Raw genomic sequence first — 17,612 nt, forward strand, 5'->3', positions numbered from 1 at the left:
TAGCATGTTCCCTTTGTTAAGTGAAGAACATAGCATAAACCTAGGTAAATACATTCCATGGGAATTCTATCAAAAAGCTTAGGACAGCATATCTCAAGAATGCATGATAGGGAGAAGTATTAAGTACATTGCAACGAAACCATGATCTATATCCGTAAATAAATTTGTCACTGGAAACAAAATACTTGCATTCCCCATAAACAAATAAACAATGAGCCTATTGTTCTTGAATTCCCTAAGGGGACATTGTGCAGATAAAACTCCACCAATAATCATCACTAATAATACCAAACCCAGAATCTATAATACAAAGGTATATAAGAAACAGACAAATGATACGACTGCTAGAAAACTTACATACAGACATCTTCCTACACGCACACATGGAAAAAATGTATATCTGAACAATTTGGTGTTATGGTTGACCCTTGCAGTATCTTGTGACTTAAACTCCAACCATTTTTCGGGATCATACGCTTTTTATGAATTACATGATCAGATGGCCTATTATGTTCCACAATGCAGGGCAAGTTCTTTAAACACAAGGTGAAAATGCTTACCAGCTCTTTCAGCAAGAAATCCTTCTTCAATTTTTCACTCCATCTGAGCCTGTCAAACTCAAAACAAGGATAGTGTAAAAGATGTGCATTTCAAGAGTAAAACAATAAACTTTAGCTTGGTATCAAGGTTCTGTCATAGAAATCATTACTCACTCATCGAAATTTCAATCTAAAAAACCCATCAATTTGCAAACCAAACTGTATGTACATCCATTAAATTTCAAAATTAAATCCTAAAAAAAGTACCCAAGATCACTGATCATGAGGCATAACAACACGAATACCATCAAAATCCAAAATTTCACAAACTAAACATGCACATCAGATTCCGCAGAGATAAAAACTGACAAGGAGTGACGGGAACTACCGGATAAAATCTTATTCCAAAGTTCCTGTGAAACATAACATGACACATTCATAACCTAATACAATGCAAGAAGAAGGTTTTCCCTCTATAAACCAATGATCTCTCCTCGAGCCCTAGACACCACAAATGGCCCTGCAATTCCAACTTCCCCTTCATCCCTGCTGTTTCCCATACAAACTTGTAAACCCCAAGAGCTCTACTCAACTGCTTTACTCCTTTCCACACCATCTCCTCATCACAACATGTCAAAATCTTGCCAACATTCAAACAAAACTCAGCACCATTTTCGTGTACACACTCACAAACTTCAACTTCAATGTCCTTAACATTGCCATGTAAATAGTACAATAAGAGTGTGAACAAACACTTGGAGGAGTGTCCCAAACTCTTGGTTAACTTCCTTTGAACCAAACAGTCCTGCCTCCTTGCTTCCTTGAAACTGATATCTCTCTCAACCAAAATGTCCTTGATTTGGTACAACCCTTCTCTCATCATTTCAAGCTTTGCAACATGTGGTTTTAGTCTCTCTTCTTGTGACAAGCATTGTGATAAGTCCACAAACATCTCAAGCACCTCCATCCATTTCTTTGGAGACACCGGTTTCACAACCTTCTTTATCGGCGCTGGCCGCATCCATGCAGGGTTCTCAGACTCTGAAGGTTCAGCTGCATCTGCCAAAAACTTAATACAAGCGGATGTTATCTGCTTCGCCATTTCGAAAGGCTGCGAATGGCATTTGAATGAGTTTATGTCTGATTCAAGATTGATAAGGATCTGCTCTAGTGCGCCACGCCATATGTGGTGTTGTGTGACCTGAGGACAGATTGTTAAGCGAATTGTCTTTCTTTGTTGAGCTGAGATGTTTAGGTAGTTGCAGACTTTGGTGAGTGAGTCTAGAGTCATTGACGTCTTTGAAGTTTTCGATGATCCGATCAATGCTCGAGCAAGTGCATTGTATGTTTGCATTTGGCTAATGATGTCCCCATCGAAAACTACTGAATTGTCCTTGGTGTTTGTGACTCTTCCATCTATATGTTGCACTTGTTCTAATGTTTGACTCATTCTGATTAGCTTCGCATAGGCTGCTCGGTACCATTCGGATGAAAACGACTCCTCTTCATGTCTTTCTTCAGCTTCTTCATGGTAGGAGAACCCCACATTTTGATGTATGCCAGCAATGAGCATTGTTCGAAGTGATCGTGAGCTCATGACAAAGTTCGATATGCTTCTCAGGGACATCATTGGAGCTTTAGCATATCCCTATAAGATTAGAATTCTTCTTTCACATTGTATGTAGGCAATTTGTCAAACACTTGATACGCATTAATTTGAATAACACCAAAGAAACAACCAACGGTTACAATAGATATCAAAGAAAGATTACTAATGCCATGAACAAGTGAAATTGTTGAAATAATTCAATAACAATAATATCAATAATTAAATGAAAACAAGAGGATCATATTGGTCCATCTTCTCATGAAGCTCACTCGCAGGGTTTCCTTATGTAGGAATTCTTGGTTAATTTTGCACATAAACCCCTTAGAAATATCCTATTTGCATATCACTTCTGATGAAAAAAAACTAGGTCTCTTTAGTGTAATTTTTAAATATTCAAAAATAATAAAATAATATATATATATAGTTTCAACAATAATAAAATGATAAAAGTACGTGTGCAAGCCACCCTACAAGAAAGAAAAAAACAATTTATAGCTTAGAACTTTTGTATACATACAAAAATTATTCCGAGTAGTCTCTCACTATAACATTAATTTTTCTTTTATATATAAAGGCAGCTTATTTATTAAAATAAAAAAATAAAAACTCAAATGGTGAAGGAAAACCATGGATTATGCTATCAACCATGGATTATTGATAAAATTTATATAAAAACTAGATGTGGAATTTTTTATCATTTAAGCCCTAAATATATATAAAAATTATTAAAGTAAAAAAAAGGGAAAATTACTGTTCACCCCTCGTAATTTTCAAAACTTCCCAAAAACCCCCTCCTACTTTTACACACCCCGGACAACCCTTTCCGTTAGTGTTTAACTTCCCTATTACCCCCTACCGTTCACTTCAAATGGGTCCATGTTGTGAAATCCCATTTTTGGCCTTGAAAATAGTGGGAAAGAAAAGCGCCAAATCCCATCATGTTCAACCTTTTCAAGGGCTTTCTGCTTGGTTTCTGATAGACAATGCATAGGAGTTGCATTACATCTTGTTGTTCTCCTCATTTCTCCTCATTTGAATTGTTCGACTTCGCCTACGGCTGCGTGAATACTGGTGAGAATCTCTTCGTTGCTATCGGTTTGACCATTCAGCGAGGAGTTTATTATGGCGACTCATTTGTGGTAGTCCGGGTGAAGTTTATCATACCCGAAAATATATAAATCGGTTTCTCCAACGTAAAATGAAATTGATTTCCATCGGATTGGTCAAGTGCACTTCATCTTCAAATGAGTCGTATTCGATTTTTATCGTCGAGGCGAGCATGTGCCATTGTTGTCTCCGTTTGAAAACGAGTTCATTTCGTTGTAAAGTTCTTCTCGTTTATGGTTATCTTTTTGTATATTTTAAATAATGTTTAACTATTTGCTATTATCCGCTTTAAATATATTACTAATATGTTTAATAATTGTCATATCCGTTTAATACTTGTCATCTCCGCTTTAACATTATCTTTACATGTATAACTTTTTCATATTAACGTTTAAATTCTCAAAGTCTCTGCAGTAAAACGGTGATCTTTTTCGCTTTGACTCGAATTGTTGGCGGTGACACGTGGCAGGGTGGCAAGAGTTAGATCTCCGTGCATAAGAATTAATGACGGCATTAATTCTTATGCACGGTAACATAAATATCCGAACACCCGCTCGCTGTAATCGACCAATGTCGGTCCATCGTCGCTTTGATTTTTTTCTCGGATATGAAGAGTCGCCGCTCATGGACTTCACACCATAAATAACCAGAAAGAACCCTTCCCATGGACAACCACTCCTCGTCGTCCTCATCATCATCCTCCTCCTCCTCCTCCTCTTCCTCCTCTTCCCACTGGACAACCACTCTGATCCGAAAAGGATGTTTCGTGAACCTCCTTCCTTATCTTGAGAATCAATCGCCGTAATCACGCAACAAGTTAAACTATCTTTTTCTTGCCCAAGTCGAAATGCTCGCATAATCGCCCCGAATCGCAGAGGATTCTCCAGTGTGGACGACGGGAAGCAATTAAGCGAGCTTTTTGACTTGGGTAAGAAAAGAAAGTTTTCACATATTGCGTGATTGCGGAGGATTCTCTAGAGGAGGGAGGTCAGGAAACATCCTTTAAGACGGGGTTGATATTTATCACTTGAGACTTTTTGTTACCATTTAAGAACATTACGTCAATGTACAACTATGTCGTTCTGTGTTTAACTAACAGTATCTTCGCTTAAGTCCGACCATGACACGTTGATTAATAGTCGTTTTCATGAATGTGTTTGTTTAACCTTTTTTTTAATGTTGTATGTTGTGCAGGTTCAAGTTGATGCGCATGTTATGCAACTGCTGTGAGCATTCGAATGTACAGACACTTGTTTCGTTATACGAGGGTCGAGTCGTGAGTGTCCAAAGTCCTTGTAAATGTTGTAAATGTTTTGTAAATGTTTTGTAAATGTTGTAAACGAATGTTTTATTTGAATGTGAACTTCTGAAATTTAAACAGAGACCTAGTAAAAACAATGTGGGAAACAAAAGAACGTCATTGTAAACAATAGAAAAAGTTAAACAATACTCAAGTTACTCTTTAAACAATGACAACGGTGTTTAAGAAAATACGTAAAGATGTTTAAACAGTGACCCAGGAGGTACCCATCTTCAACGCGATGTCAGTGAAAGCATTCAATTTAAACAATAACATATATTTTAAACAGTTAAGTCACTATATTTAAATGTTTTACGTATTATTTACATGATATAGACTTTATTTAAACCGGTAATCGTTATGTTAAACCCTATATGTATCTGTTTAAACATAAAAAACTTGACGGTTAAACAGATACTCATGTCGAGCGATGACAATACGTCTTCATCGCGACAATGGCATATATTTTTTCTTTTTTGCCCTTCTGATGGAGGGAAAAATACCGCCCAATCACATCACGTCTAGTTTAACCTCTATGCACTTTTTGGTCTTCATCGCGACAGTGATATATATATATATATATATGCACTTTTCTTGTTTGCCTATCTGACTGATGTTTGTTGTTTACATCTTCTTCTTCTTCTTCTTCTTCTTCTTCTTCGGCTTATTTTTGTTCTTCATTTCATTTGGTTTGTACGATTTGGTTTTCGGCCGATATATTATGGAGAGTTTTTGTGGTATTGCTAGATTCAACGGGGAGGGAAGAGTGCTAATGTTCACGGCTCGCACTTCTTGGGAGTTGGTGTTAATGAGATATGTGAGCGATGGGGTCCTCAAGTTTCTCTTGTCGTGGTTAAGTTCATCACACCGGATGGATATAAAACGGTTTGCCCAATAGAAAACGATGTTGACTTCCGAAATGGATGTGTCACGCGACTCCATCTTCAAATGTGCTTTAGTAGTTGATCTTGTCGTCGAGACAGAAAATGTGCCATTGCCGGGTCCTAATGAAAAAGAGTTTTACTCGTTGTAAGTTCCTTCTCTTTTAATTGTTCCACTTGTCTGGGACCATTAGTGTTTAAATATGTCCGTCACTGGTTAACATATTGTACTAGTCATTTACGTTATTAGTTAACTGCTTAAGTATTTAATTTAACGTTTAAATATTGTCATTATCACTTAAACATTATATTCTCCGCTTAACATATTGATCTTTTCATTTGACTGAAGTGTTGGCAGGAATTCAGATTATGCGAGTGCTCCAGTTCATCCCCATGGTGACCCTGACGGCGTGGGATGTCTTCCTTCCTCGTCAGATCATTCTGAAGTGTTGTTGTTGGATATTGGACAACGTTTTGACGGTGTCGAACATTTCAGGGATGTACTTCAAAATCATGCAATCAAAAGGAATTTTGACTTCAAATTCATAAAGAACGAAAAACATCGGGTGACTGTGGAATGCGCTGTCGATGGTTGTCATTGGCGCTTTCATCCATCAAAAGAGTATAATAAAAAAACTTTCAGAATCAAGACAATCAACCCGTCACACACTTGCGGTGGTGGCATAGGTTCGGCGTCGCATCCGAAAGCGTCCAAAAAATGGGTTAGCGCACGAGTGATTCAGAAGCTCAAGAACCGTCCCTTGTACAAGGTCATCGACATTCGAAGGACATGTTGCGGGGAACATGGTGTCCACATACCATACAAGCGAGGCTTGGTTGGGAAAAAGAGCATGCCCGGGTGGTCCTCGACAGGCAGTGACATCTCCAGCTACGACTGTTTGCTTTGGTATGTGGATAAGGTGGCTGAGACAAATCCCGGCAGCGTATGCGATCGCTGGAAAGAGACGGTGATCGCTTTTAAACGTGTATTCTTTTCTTTCGGTAGCAGTGTATTGTGGGATTCAAGAGGGCTTGCAGGCACTGCTGTTTCTCGATGGTACACACCTCCTGGGAAAATATCGGGGTACACTCATCGGGTGCCACGAGGGAAAGATGGAAACAATGGTTTTTTCCACGTCACCTTCGGTATAGTCGACAACGAGACCGATGCCAATTGGACTTGGTTCATATCTAAGTTAGGCGATGCCTTATACGAGGATGGAGATTATCATGAGATAATTACCTTCGTGTCGGACAGGTCCAAGGGCCTTGTGAGCGCAATTGCGAGAGTCTTCCCTCTCGTCGCCACATGCATACCTGCCTTCGACATTTGGAGGCCAATTTTATGAAAGCCAATGTCAGACTTGGGAAGGCATTGCGGGAGGAGTGCTGGTCTATATGCTTCCGCATTGCGTGGGCATCCACGGCTAAAGATTTTGATGATACCGTGAATGAACTCGCAGCCACATCACCCGAAGCTCATCACCGGTTGATTAATAACCGGATATGGCACATTGGTCGAATTATCTATTCGGGAGGTGATCGCTGGGGTGAGATGTATTCAAACGTCGCGGAGTCGTTCAATGCTTGGATCAAGGAAGCACGTCATTTACCGGTGACGAAAATGGTCGACTCCATAAGGTCTGCGAATGTTGGTTTACACTTAACATTTTGTGTCACCCTTTAAACATTCTCAATCTTTGTTTAATTACACTTATATGACTTTAAATATTAATCCTTTCGTTTAAATATTTACAATAATGTTCAAACATGTTTACGAATTATTTAACCATCACTGTCTTTTGTTTAACCTTATTTGTCGGGGTTCAAGTTGATGCGCATGTTATGTAACCGGGCGTGAGCAAGCGAACAAATGGGAGACCTACTTATGCCCAGACATACATTCGAAGGTAGAGATCATTGTTGAGGACAGCCAAAATCTTTGTGTTGGTCGTTGTGTCGATGATCGTTACGAAGTGATCGACTAGTGCAGCAACTCTGTAGATCTCGCCATCAGAACTTGTTCATGTCGAAGGTAGCAAGTTTATGGTATCCCTTGCAAACACGCTTGCGCAAAGCAATAATGCGATGCAGACACCAACGTATATCGATTTATTAGCGGGTACTTCACCGTCGACAATTACAAACCGGGCGTAAGGAAGCTATATTCCCCATACCCGACGATGACAGGGCCTTCGAGCGGAAAAATCGTGAGCTTTCGCTTCATGACCGCCATGACGAGAAGCGACTGGGCGGCCTAGACGAAAGAGGATCGAGTCGCATAGCGCTTTGATGTCCGTGAGTTACATTGTAGCCGCTGCCATGGATCCGGTCACAATCGACGATCTTGCAATGAAACTGTCGCCGACTAGGCATTGTAAATAAGCCGACGATGACAGGGAAACATTGTGTATTGATGGGCAACTTTCCATATTTAAACTCTTACTCTTTAACCCGAATTGAATGTATTTAAACAGAGACATTGTTATTTTAAACGGATACACTGTAAGTTGAAATATTTCAATCTGATGTTTAAACGATATATAGTATATTTAAACAATGAAAGTGAAATGTACACAATTAGAACGTAAATTAAACAATGAAATGAAACTGAATGGAATTTAACCTGCTTTACAATTCAAAACAAACAAAATTTACATTTACATATACAAGTCATGTTCTTCGAAAACAAAAACAATGAATTGAATTTGTCCAGGTTTACACTCGAAAACAAAATTGATATTGAGATATACAGGACATGTTCTTCAAAAACAAAAATTTAACCAGCTAGTGATGACTCCCCTTTGTCATGGACACATGCTGCCTCCCTCCTTAAAGTATGCGGGTAACATACCTTAATCCGAGGTTAGGAACGTCCGTCTGCGGTAGCAGTAACTTCTCACCCCAAAGTAATTGCTCGATAAACCGCATGACGTGACGGCGCAATCGACGCTTCCTTGTTTTTGGGCGTGGGGTTTCCAAGTCGATGACGAGCGGGTACTTTGCTTGATCGCCGACTCGCTGAACTCCATATCGACACAATTGTCAAATAGATTCACTGTCGAGATATGCAAGTCGAGATTAGAATACCGATTAAATACCAAAGCAGATATTAATCGGACATAATTAAAGAACTTACCATGTCCAACGCGTCCTTATCGCATTCCCGGACATGAAGAATAATGCATGTATTCTTGTTTATCATTGTCCGTGAGCGAGCGACATGGAAGTGGTCATTCATGATTATCGGGAGGATGATAATTTGAACTTCATGCGAGTTGCGCATGAGCATCCCCGACCATAGCCATAATTGTTTCATGTGTCGTCCTCGCTTTTGATATAAACAGCGCAAGCTGGGTGCAGTGATGGAGGCGCTTCTTGTAAGGATATGGCTCTTTGCTCGACGACTTTTTGTATTATGCATACGAAAGCGTCCCATCACATCATCAATGACCATCTCCTTCCCTCAGCGCATGTATAATTTGTCGCGTGTGGTACTTACAGATCATTCTTCCACACGACAGTCTTTCGAGGTTAAAGCGATATGAGATATAATAAGACCATATTAGTAAATATTTAAATGATATTATATATAATTAAATGTTAAGTAGACAAAGTAAATGATAACATAAAGGGCATTAAACACTATTAGAAAATCGTTAAACACTATAACAAAAACCTTTAAACAATATCATAAAAAAACTTTAAACTTACCCGGGTCCCATAGAGCAGTTGAGGAAGATCCTCATCAACTCCCTCGTCAGATTTGTTAAAGACGCCGACTAGGCCAACCCATTTCTTCTTCTTCAGAATAAAAGCTTTCCGAGCCGTCTGGTCCCATTTTTGATTGGCCTTGATCATCTCTCTCGCTGCTCGGTCGGGGTCTTCAGCATCATTTTCCTTCGACGCGGGGACTGATGGCGACAAAGATCAACCGCAGACACATCCTTACATGGTTGTTCTTGTTGTAGGGATTGTGTCCGCTCGATGCGGGACGACGGCGACGACAGATCAATCGCGCACACATCCATACATGGTTCTTGTTGTGGTGGGATTGTGTCCTGCTTGGATGCGGTACTGTCGGCCACGGCCACGGCAATAGATTCAACGATCTTCTCAACCGTGGCCTTGACAACATCATCATTGGGAGACACACCCTTAACTTGTTCTTGATCTTCGTGGTTTGTGTCCATCTTTGATGCCGCATCTCGTGCAACTGGGTTCCACCGGGTCCATCGATTTCATTAAGAAGAGAGTTAACGACCTTCTCAATCACGGCAGAACGGCCACATCATCTACGATGTCCTCCACCGCTCATGGCTATGTCATCAACGGCATGCACTCTCAAGAATGAAAGATCGGTACCGTCGATGGTGTTGCTATTGTTTCATCGTCGACCGGCGGTGGAGACAGAGGCGATTGTTCTCCCTTTTTCGCAAGTCTCTTCGAATGTGGCCGCCTTTGAACGACCTTCCCGATGATGTCGTCGTCGTCAAATCTCGACGCCTCGTTCGTCCCGGGTGCTTCAGTCTTTGGAGGGATAGGCGCAACTCGATTTGCTAACGTCCTTCCAGTCCTCAACACGAGCGACAAGTCGAGGAAACTCGGTCATCAATATCTGGCATGCCTGCATAAGAGTTGCGGTGACATCTTCGCCTAATGTCGCCGGGTGGGCCTGCCACTACGGGAGGGGCTCGCCATGGTCGGGAGCTGCACAATCGGGGGACTGTCGTTGTCGTGGTAGGGGGTTGTTGCGATCGCGGGGTAGGGGAGGGCTTCTCGGGCGTCGAGGAATGCGCTGCGCGTGGTGGCTGGAAGTAGGAGAAGCAGGCCCGAGCAAGCACGATGAGGCTCGCCTCTCATCCCGCCTTCGAAAGCGAGTGGTTCCGAGCAATAGTATCCGCTCGGGCTGATCGACCCCAACAAATATTTCTTCTTCAAACGATTCGTCGGAACCAACTCAGAAACTAACATATGTAAACCAAACAATTTCAAATGAAATCATTCATTTTAAACTATAAAAAAACTATATTTAAACGTAGTGTTTATATATTTAAACGTTATAGAATATAATTAAACGGAGAACAAAATATTTAAACCAAGTATGTAATAATGAGTTAAACGGTAAATACTAAAGTTAAACGCTAAATAAAATGTTTAAACATTAAAGACTTATGTTAAACATTGTCCATGATTTATTACCTCTTTTCCATCGAGCGATGACAAGTTGGTTTCTACCGTCGCTTGCTTCCGTAGTACTTTCACCGTAGCACAAAGATCCTTGGGATCTTGCCGAAACGGACTTTCTTCCCCTGCTCCGGTCACCGTAGAAACCGGACGTTAAGCGCGACCGAGCAACCCTTAATGTACCTCGTGTTGGTCTTCTTCCCACGATCTATCTTGCACTCGGCGGTCGCCAGTGGAATATCCTCCATAAGCCACTAGGCGTCGCCGCGCCCACGCGTGATCGCCCCCATGGTCGGTAGATCATCGATATAATCAACGATCCAGCTTGGAACCAAGCATGACGTATTTTGGGGAAGAGGATCTGTACCCATGAGGTACACCATCGAGTTTGACAAAATTATCTTCTTCTCCCTCTCGTCGAACAAGTTGCACCGTGAGTGCTCTTGATGGAGTCTCTGCTGCTCGTGAGGTTTTTGATAGATATCTCCCTTCGAACGCCGACCGGGTTTTCTTCTTCGAAAGACCACTACGTCGCCATCGCAACGTGAGACCAAGAACGAGGGCCACATCTTGAGGTCCGAAACTCAGCGAGCTTTTCCCCGATCTCGAATTTATCAGTGCGACCATCGCATCTTTGCAAAAGAGAATCAAGAAGGGCCCTCTCTTGGTATATAGCTTCCACTCGTGAAACAGTCAGAAACGTGTCCGTCCGAATAATCTCCCTAGGTCAAGGGGTCATGTTATTTTTTTCAATTCGACTAAAAGTCTCCACTACTGCGTGTCAAATAGCATCGCCCATTAACTAGGGTCGACCGCCATAATCACCCGACCGCATGACAATCAACACATTCAACATGCAGATTCACAAAAAGTTTAGCCTAAATTTAAGGTTTTAAACGAGTAACCTCTCGCTTATTAAACGGAGATATCAAATGTTAAACGAGACCCAAACTTTATTAAGCAGAGCGAGAATACTTAAACAGATGACAACAAAAACTTAAGCAGTAACATCTCATTTCTTAAACGTCAACCCTCATTTGTAGAAATCGCAAACCATATCAAATGAAAAGTGGGAAATGTACATTATAAATATTACACAAATCATAACAATCGAAAAAAACTTTTTTTCGATAGTGTATCTGATCTAAAAATGCAAAACAAAAACAGAAAACCCCTAGCCGAGAAATCTCCCGGCAGACTAACAAAACCCCAGCCGTAGAAATCCCCCTGCAGACTTCAATATCTTCCAACAAAAACAGGAACACAAAACAAAACCGAAAAATCTTTCTTTGTAATAGAACAGTTAACATAAAACCATACTCAATACCTTAGATCAGAAATCGATGAAATGCCAACTAGTCTAGACGGGGACTTCTCCTTTGAGATACTCGTGGAAATGAAAAAGTGCTAAATACGGAGGCTTCGCGGTAGAGACAACCGGAGACGCCTTGAAAATGGAAGAGGCGAAAGGCACGAGTTGAGAGTAAATGCGACTCCGAATAGAATTAGTCTCATCGGGGTTACCCTACGGAAAACCACCCCACTTCCTCTCAATGCCGAGATGGGCTGCACCACGACTCCCCATGCTAAAGGGCATTTTCGTCCATAAATTTTTGAAACTCACTCCGTTCGCATCCGTTCTACGGGGTTTGGGGGTTTGAAAAACATCTTGTTTAAAAGGAGGGGGTTTTTAGGGATTGCAAAACTAACGGGGTGTTTTTGGCAATTTTACAAACTTAAAGGGTTTTTTTTGGCAATTTCCACTATAAATAATATAAATAATTCTAGATTATATATATAAGTAAATGTATTATCTACTCTTAGAGTGTTTTAACCTTTGAGTTTTGAAGGAAAAAATTCAAATTTTTTTTTACATTTAAGTTGTTGATTATATTAAATTTAATATTAATAATTAAAAAATTTAAGTGCACTTATTTGTTTGTTTGATGATATCTTTCAAAACCAAGTCAAGTATGTCACTTATTTCTATTTTAGGGAGTTATTTCATGATGGTATTAAAATTTTCATTGTATATCTATATATATATATATAATATTGCTATATATATATATATATATATATATATATAATATTGCATCAAAATCCCTAAAATTATTAACACCCCCAATACATAACAAGAGAATTTGCGTAATATATATATATATATATATATATATATATATATATATATATATATATATATATATATATATATATATATATATATATATATATATTGCCGTTCACTAGAACGTTGAGAGATACTATAATCATCATACAGAGAGATCCGTTATTCTCCCTCTAAGTTAGGTTTTTATTTTTGTTTATATATATAATCATCATCCAAAGAGATCCGTTATTTCAAGCTCTTAGAATCTTTATATATACGGATCTCTCCGGATGATTAGTGTATATATATATATATATAAAAGATTTCAAACACAAAACTCCTTTTTTAAGTAATCCAAACATTTATTAACTAGGCAACCCCATTATTAAATTAAAAATACTTTCATAATATAACTAAATAAAATTTAAAAACATAACAAGTTTTATTTAAAAATGTTAAAAACAAAAACCACTATTTGGTACATAAAAAGCTGTAAAACTTAATTACATCTCAACTTTAAAAAAAAACACTAAAACAAGGGTCAAGATCTTGAGAACATTGCTTAGTAATCTTAATCATCAAACCAACTATAATGATCTCCATACCAAAAAAGAAAGAAAAAAAATTGATATTTGGCATAACTTTTTGAAATAAGTTTCATAATAATAGTATGACTTTGACAACAATAACAAAGGAAAAGAATTTGAAGAGATTAATTTTTTTTTTATGAGGGCACTTAATTGTGTTTATGTTTTATTTTGGTTACCGAACTTCAATTTGCATTAAAAAGATACTTATCTTTAATTTTGTTTCATTGCTAGGTCACTCGGTTGATTAACAAGTTAATTAGATGATGTGGATACCGGAAATACTAGCCAGCTCCCCGGCAACACGTCAGCAACCATGTGTGGACACTCTACATCAGCATAAGCTATCAACTCAGCATTAGTGATGCCAAATAATCATCGTCTTCCTCGCTCATCTGAACATAGCCAGAATTGGAGATTGGAAGCTCAACACCCCTCCACGTCCACCTCAACTCCTTTCCTCATCTAGCTCCAAGCCTCCATGTTTGCCAACTTCTTCGAGCTCAACCCACTCCTCATCTCCCCTATCTCCCCACTCTCCACCCCAACCCTTCACCTACAACTGCTTCCTCTCTCTCCTTTTCATTGACAACCCCATCGCCACTGGAAAAAATATAATTAAGATGGATTATTATTTTTAGCAGGAAGATTAAAGCAAAATTCTAATATGGTTATATTTCTTATTATGTTTTTAGCATTTTTTTTAAGAATTTAAATAAAAAATTGATGACCAACATCTCATTCATTAAAGATATTAGACTTTGGATGGCGGTAATGGTTCCTCCTTGGGGGAATCATTGATTATACATCACCTTACCTATGTTTGGATGGGTTTTTGGAAGGTAATCATTACTCTAGGGGTTACTATTAACCCCCCAGCCCTCACCCAGATAATGGTTCATTCCCCCATATCCATTCCCCCATGAAAATGATCATTTTGCTTTTATAAAAAATAATAAAAAAAAGACTCATATAAAAAGCTATAATGAAACCCTAGCCCCCATCAGAACCTTGCAATCATCATCCGTGAGCTCTCCTCCCTGTGATCTTTCAACCTCCATGAGCTCTCTTTCTTGCGATCATCATCGTACCGCCATGTGTCCATCCAATGTTGGCATCACCGGGCCACCATCATCGGATTTTATCCGAGGTCACCATCCAAGCTGGCCGACGTTCCCCACTTCAATTGGTAAGTTATCTTCCATAGTTATTTGATCAGAGTGTTTGATTGATTTGTTGTTTTTGTTTTTTTTCTCATGGATTTCTTTTGGAGGTACATAGAGGAGTAAAAGTTAGTAATGTTTTCTTTAGATCACAATTGTGATAGTGGATTTGTTAATGAGGTTGTTACATAAACTCCTTGATGCTATGCTTTAGAACTATTTTATATTTTTCTCATGTGTTTCATTGGGAATGCAATTTGCTGGTTTATGGAGTTTTTTTTTTTAATTACATGTTCAATTAATTAACAATGTCATAAAGATTAAAAAAAAATTAAAAAGAAACTTTACTGAGTTACTGGCAATTTAATTACATGTTTATTTAATCATGGTAGTTAAAAGTTGTTATATATGGCTCATATACATGGTGAATGGGCAGATGCTGGAGCGGAGCGGAACCGAGCGAAGGAGCGAGATGTAGTATGGTACAAGGGTATTTTGGTAAATTATACCGGGTTGGGTATATATATGTATTCATATAATATGTAATCCTAATTAATTTTCTAATAAGAGAATCAATAGTCACTCCACTCTCGAGGACGTAGGCATACTCTGCCGAACCTCGTTAAATATATATCGTGTCTTTTGTGTGAATGCTTTTGATTTTCTCTTTAGATCGTTGTTCAATTTCTCAACAACTGGTATCAGAGAGATTTGTTGAAGATGATGAACCCCATTGCGAAGTTTGATGTGGGAAAGTTCAATGGAACTGGGAACTTTGGCTTATGGCAATTGACGATCAACGATCTGTTAGCGCAGCAAGGGATGTTGAAGGCTTTATGGGATACTAAACCTCACGACATGGATGATGCCAATTGTGAGGAATTGCAGGTAAGAGCGGCGGCAGTAATTGGCTTTGTTTGGCAGATGATGTGTTATATCACGTCATGCATCTCTCATCTCCAGTGGAAGTTTAGAAGAAATTGGAAGTCCGGTATATGTCGAAGTTTCTAACAAATAAACTTTATCTGAAGCTGAAGTTATATGGGTTGAATATACAAGAGGGTGGAGATATGGTGGCACACATCAACTACTTCAATCAAACCATTAGCTATTTGTAGAGAATCGAGGTTCGGATTGAAGATGAGGATAAACCGATGATACTATTGTGCTATTTACCGCCTTCATATGAGCACCTGGTGACGACACTCACATGGGGAAAGGATACGATGAAGGTAGATGAAATTACTACTATACTGTTGGCCCATAGCCAGCGCAAACAGAATAATTCTGAGGGTTCTGTGACGGAAGGTCTTTATGTGAAAGGAAATCAGGATCGTGGAAGAAGGCAAGGGAAGAAAAACTTTGGAAAAAGAAATTCTATGTCAAAATCCAGAGGTTGAAAACCTGTACAGTGCTACAGATGTCAGCAGTTTGGGTATATTAGTAAGGATTGTCCAATGAAGAAGAAGCAGTTTGAAGAGAAGATCGATGATTCATCAAAATTTGCAAATATAGTTCAAAATAATGATTCAGATTGCATTGATAGAGATCTTCTTTTTGTTTCCTCATGTCAGCCATCAGACTCATGGGTTCTGGATACAGGTTGTTCTTTCTATATGACTCTTAACAAGGACTGGTACAGTTCATACACATTAGGCAGTTTTGGTTTTGTCTACATGGGCAACAACAAGGCGTGTGATGTTGTTGGAAAGGGACAGATCGGAATTCAGATGCACGATGGTGTTATTCGTACCTTGTATGATGTCAGACACATTCTATAATTGAAAAAGAATCTTATCTCACTTGGCACATTGCATGTGAGGGTGAGCAAGGATGCACTGTTAGTGATGAAGGGAAAGAGGAGTGCTGGGAACATCTACAGATTAAATGGAAACACATTTGTATGCGAAGCAGCAGTTGCAGAATCATATCATGACAATACTTTTCTTTTGGCACATGAGATTAGGTCATCTCAATGAAACTGGGATGGTTGCTCTTTATAAACGAGGGTTGCTCAAGGGAGTTAATTGTTACAAATTAGACTTATGTAAGTATTGTTTGCTGGGGAAACAGTCCAGAGTGAAGTTTAAGGTTGGCAAACACAAAACCGAAGGAATTCTGGATTATGTACATTCTGATGTATGGGGGCCGACCAAAGAGCTGTCATTAGGAGGATCTCAATATTTCATGACCTTTATTAATGACTTCTCACGAAAGATTTGGGTATATTTTCTCAAACAGAAATCTGAAGTGTTCTTAAAGTTCAAGGCCTGGAAAGCAGAAGTTGAAAATCAGACTGGCAGAAAGGTTAAATATCTTAGATTAGATAATGGCACGGAGTACACAGATTCATAGTTTCTAAAATTTTGTGAAGAGCATGGCATTCAGAGGCACTTCACAGTTCGCAAAACACCTCAGCAGAATGGTGTTTCCAAAAGGATAAACAGGTCTATTGTTGAAATGGCAAGATGCTTGAGGTTGAATGCAGGACTTCTGAAAGAGTTTCTGGTTAGAAGCAGTCAACATGGCGTGTTACCTCATCAACAGATCACCACGGGCCTCTTTGGATGGGAAGATCGCAGAGGAAGTGTGGACAAGTAATGACATTGATTTGTCAAGATTGAAGATTTTTGGATGTCCGGCTTATGTGAATATTCCTGGTGATGAGAGGTCCAAGCTTGATCCGAAGTCTAAAAGATGTATCTTCTTAGGATATGTCAAAGGGGTCAAAGGTTATAAGTTCTGGGGTCCAATGGAGAAGAAGATGCTGATTAGCAGAGATGCAGTGTTCGATGAGCAGTCCATGTTGCAGGAAAGTGGTAGAAGTCATATACCGATTTTTGAGGGAAACAAAGAAAATACTTTGGAGGTGGAGATGGAACTTCAACAACCTGAAAAGGCTGAAAGTTCAAACTCAAGACATAAAATTTCAGTTTCAGATGGTGAAATTGAAGACCTAAACGCACAATGAAGCCACCAACCAGGTATGGTTTTGAAGATTTAGTTGCTTTTGCACTTACAGTCAGTGATGTAGATCCCACTTCTTTCAAATAAGCTATGAGTGATCAAAATAAAGATAAGTGGTTTGGTGCTATGGTTGAAGAGATAGAGTCTCTCCATAAAAACAAG

General features: G+C 39.2%; 1 protein-coding gene across 1 annotated transcript; it reads right to left on the bottom strand.

Annotated features, from left to right (window-relative positions):
• Window positions 1-593: 593 nt before the first annotated feature.
• On the bottom strand, window positions 594-2,388 carry LOC120260841. The gene is made up of 2 exons (XM_039268417.1): window positions 928-2,388; window positions 594-609 (listed from the first exon to the last, which is right to left on the bottom strand). Exon 1 carries the CDS (start codon window positions 2,167-2,169, stop codon window positions 976-978), a length of 1,194 nt encoding a protein of 397 aa, XP_039124351.1. The 5' UTR covers window positions 2,170-2,388; the 3' UTR covers window positions 594-609; window positions 928-975.
• Between the last annotated feature and the right edge of the window lie 15,224 nt (window positions 2,389-17,612).

Source organism: Dioscorea cayenensis, chromosome 5, assembly GCF_009730915.1.
Source record: "Dioscorea cayenensis subsp. rotundata cultivar TDr96_F1 chromosome 5, TDr96_F1_v2_PseudoChromosome.rev07_lg8_w22 25.fasta, whole genome shotgun sequence".
NCBI classification, from domain to species: Eukaryota; Viridiplantae; Streptophyta; class Magnoliopsida; order Dioscoreales; family Dioscoreaceae; genus Dioscorea; species Dioscorea cayenensis.

Coding starts and splice junctions, on each gene's coding strand:
- LOC120260841 (XM_039268417.1), bottom strand. CDS start 2,169: ATGATGTCCCTGAGAAGCATATCGAACTTTGTCATGAGCTCACGATCA.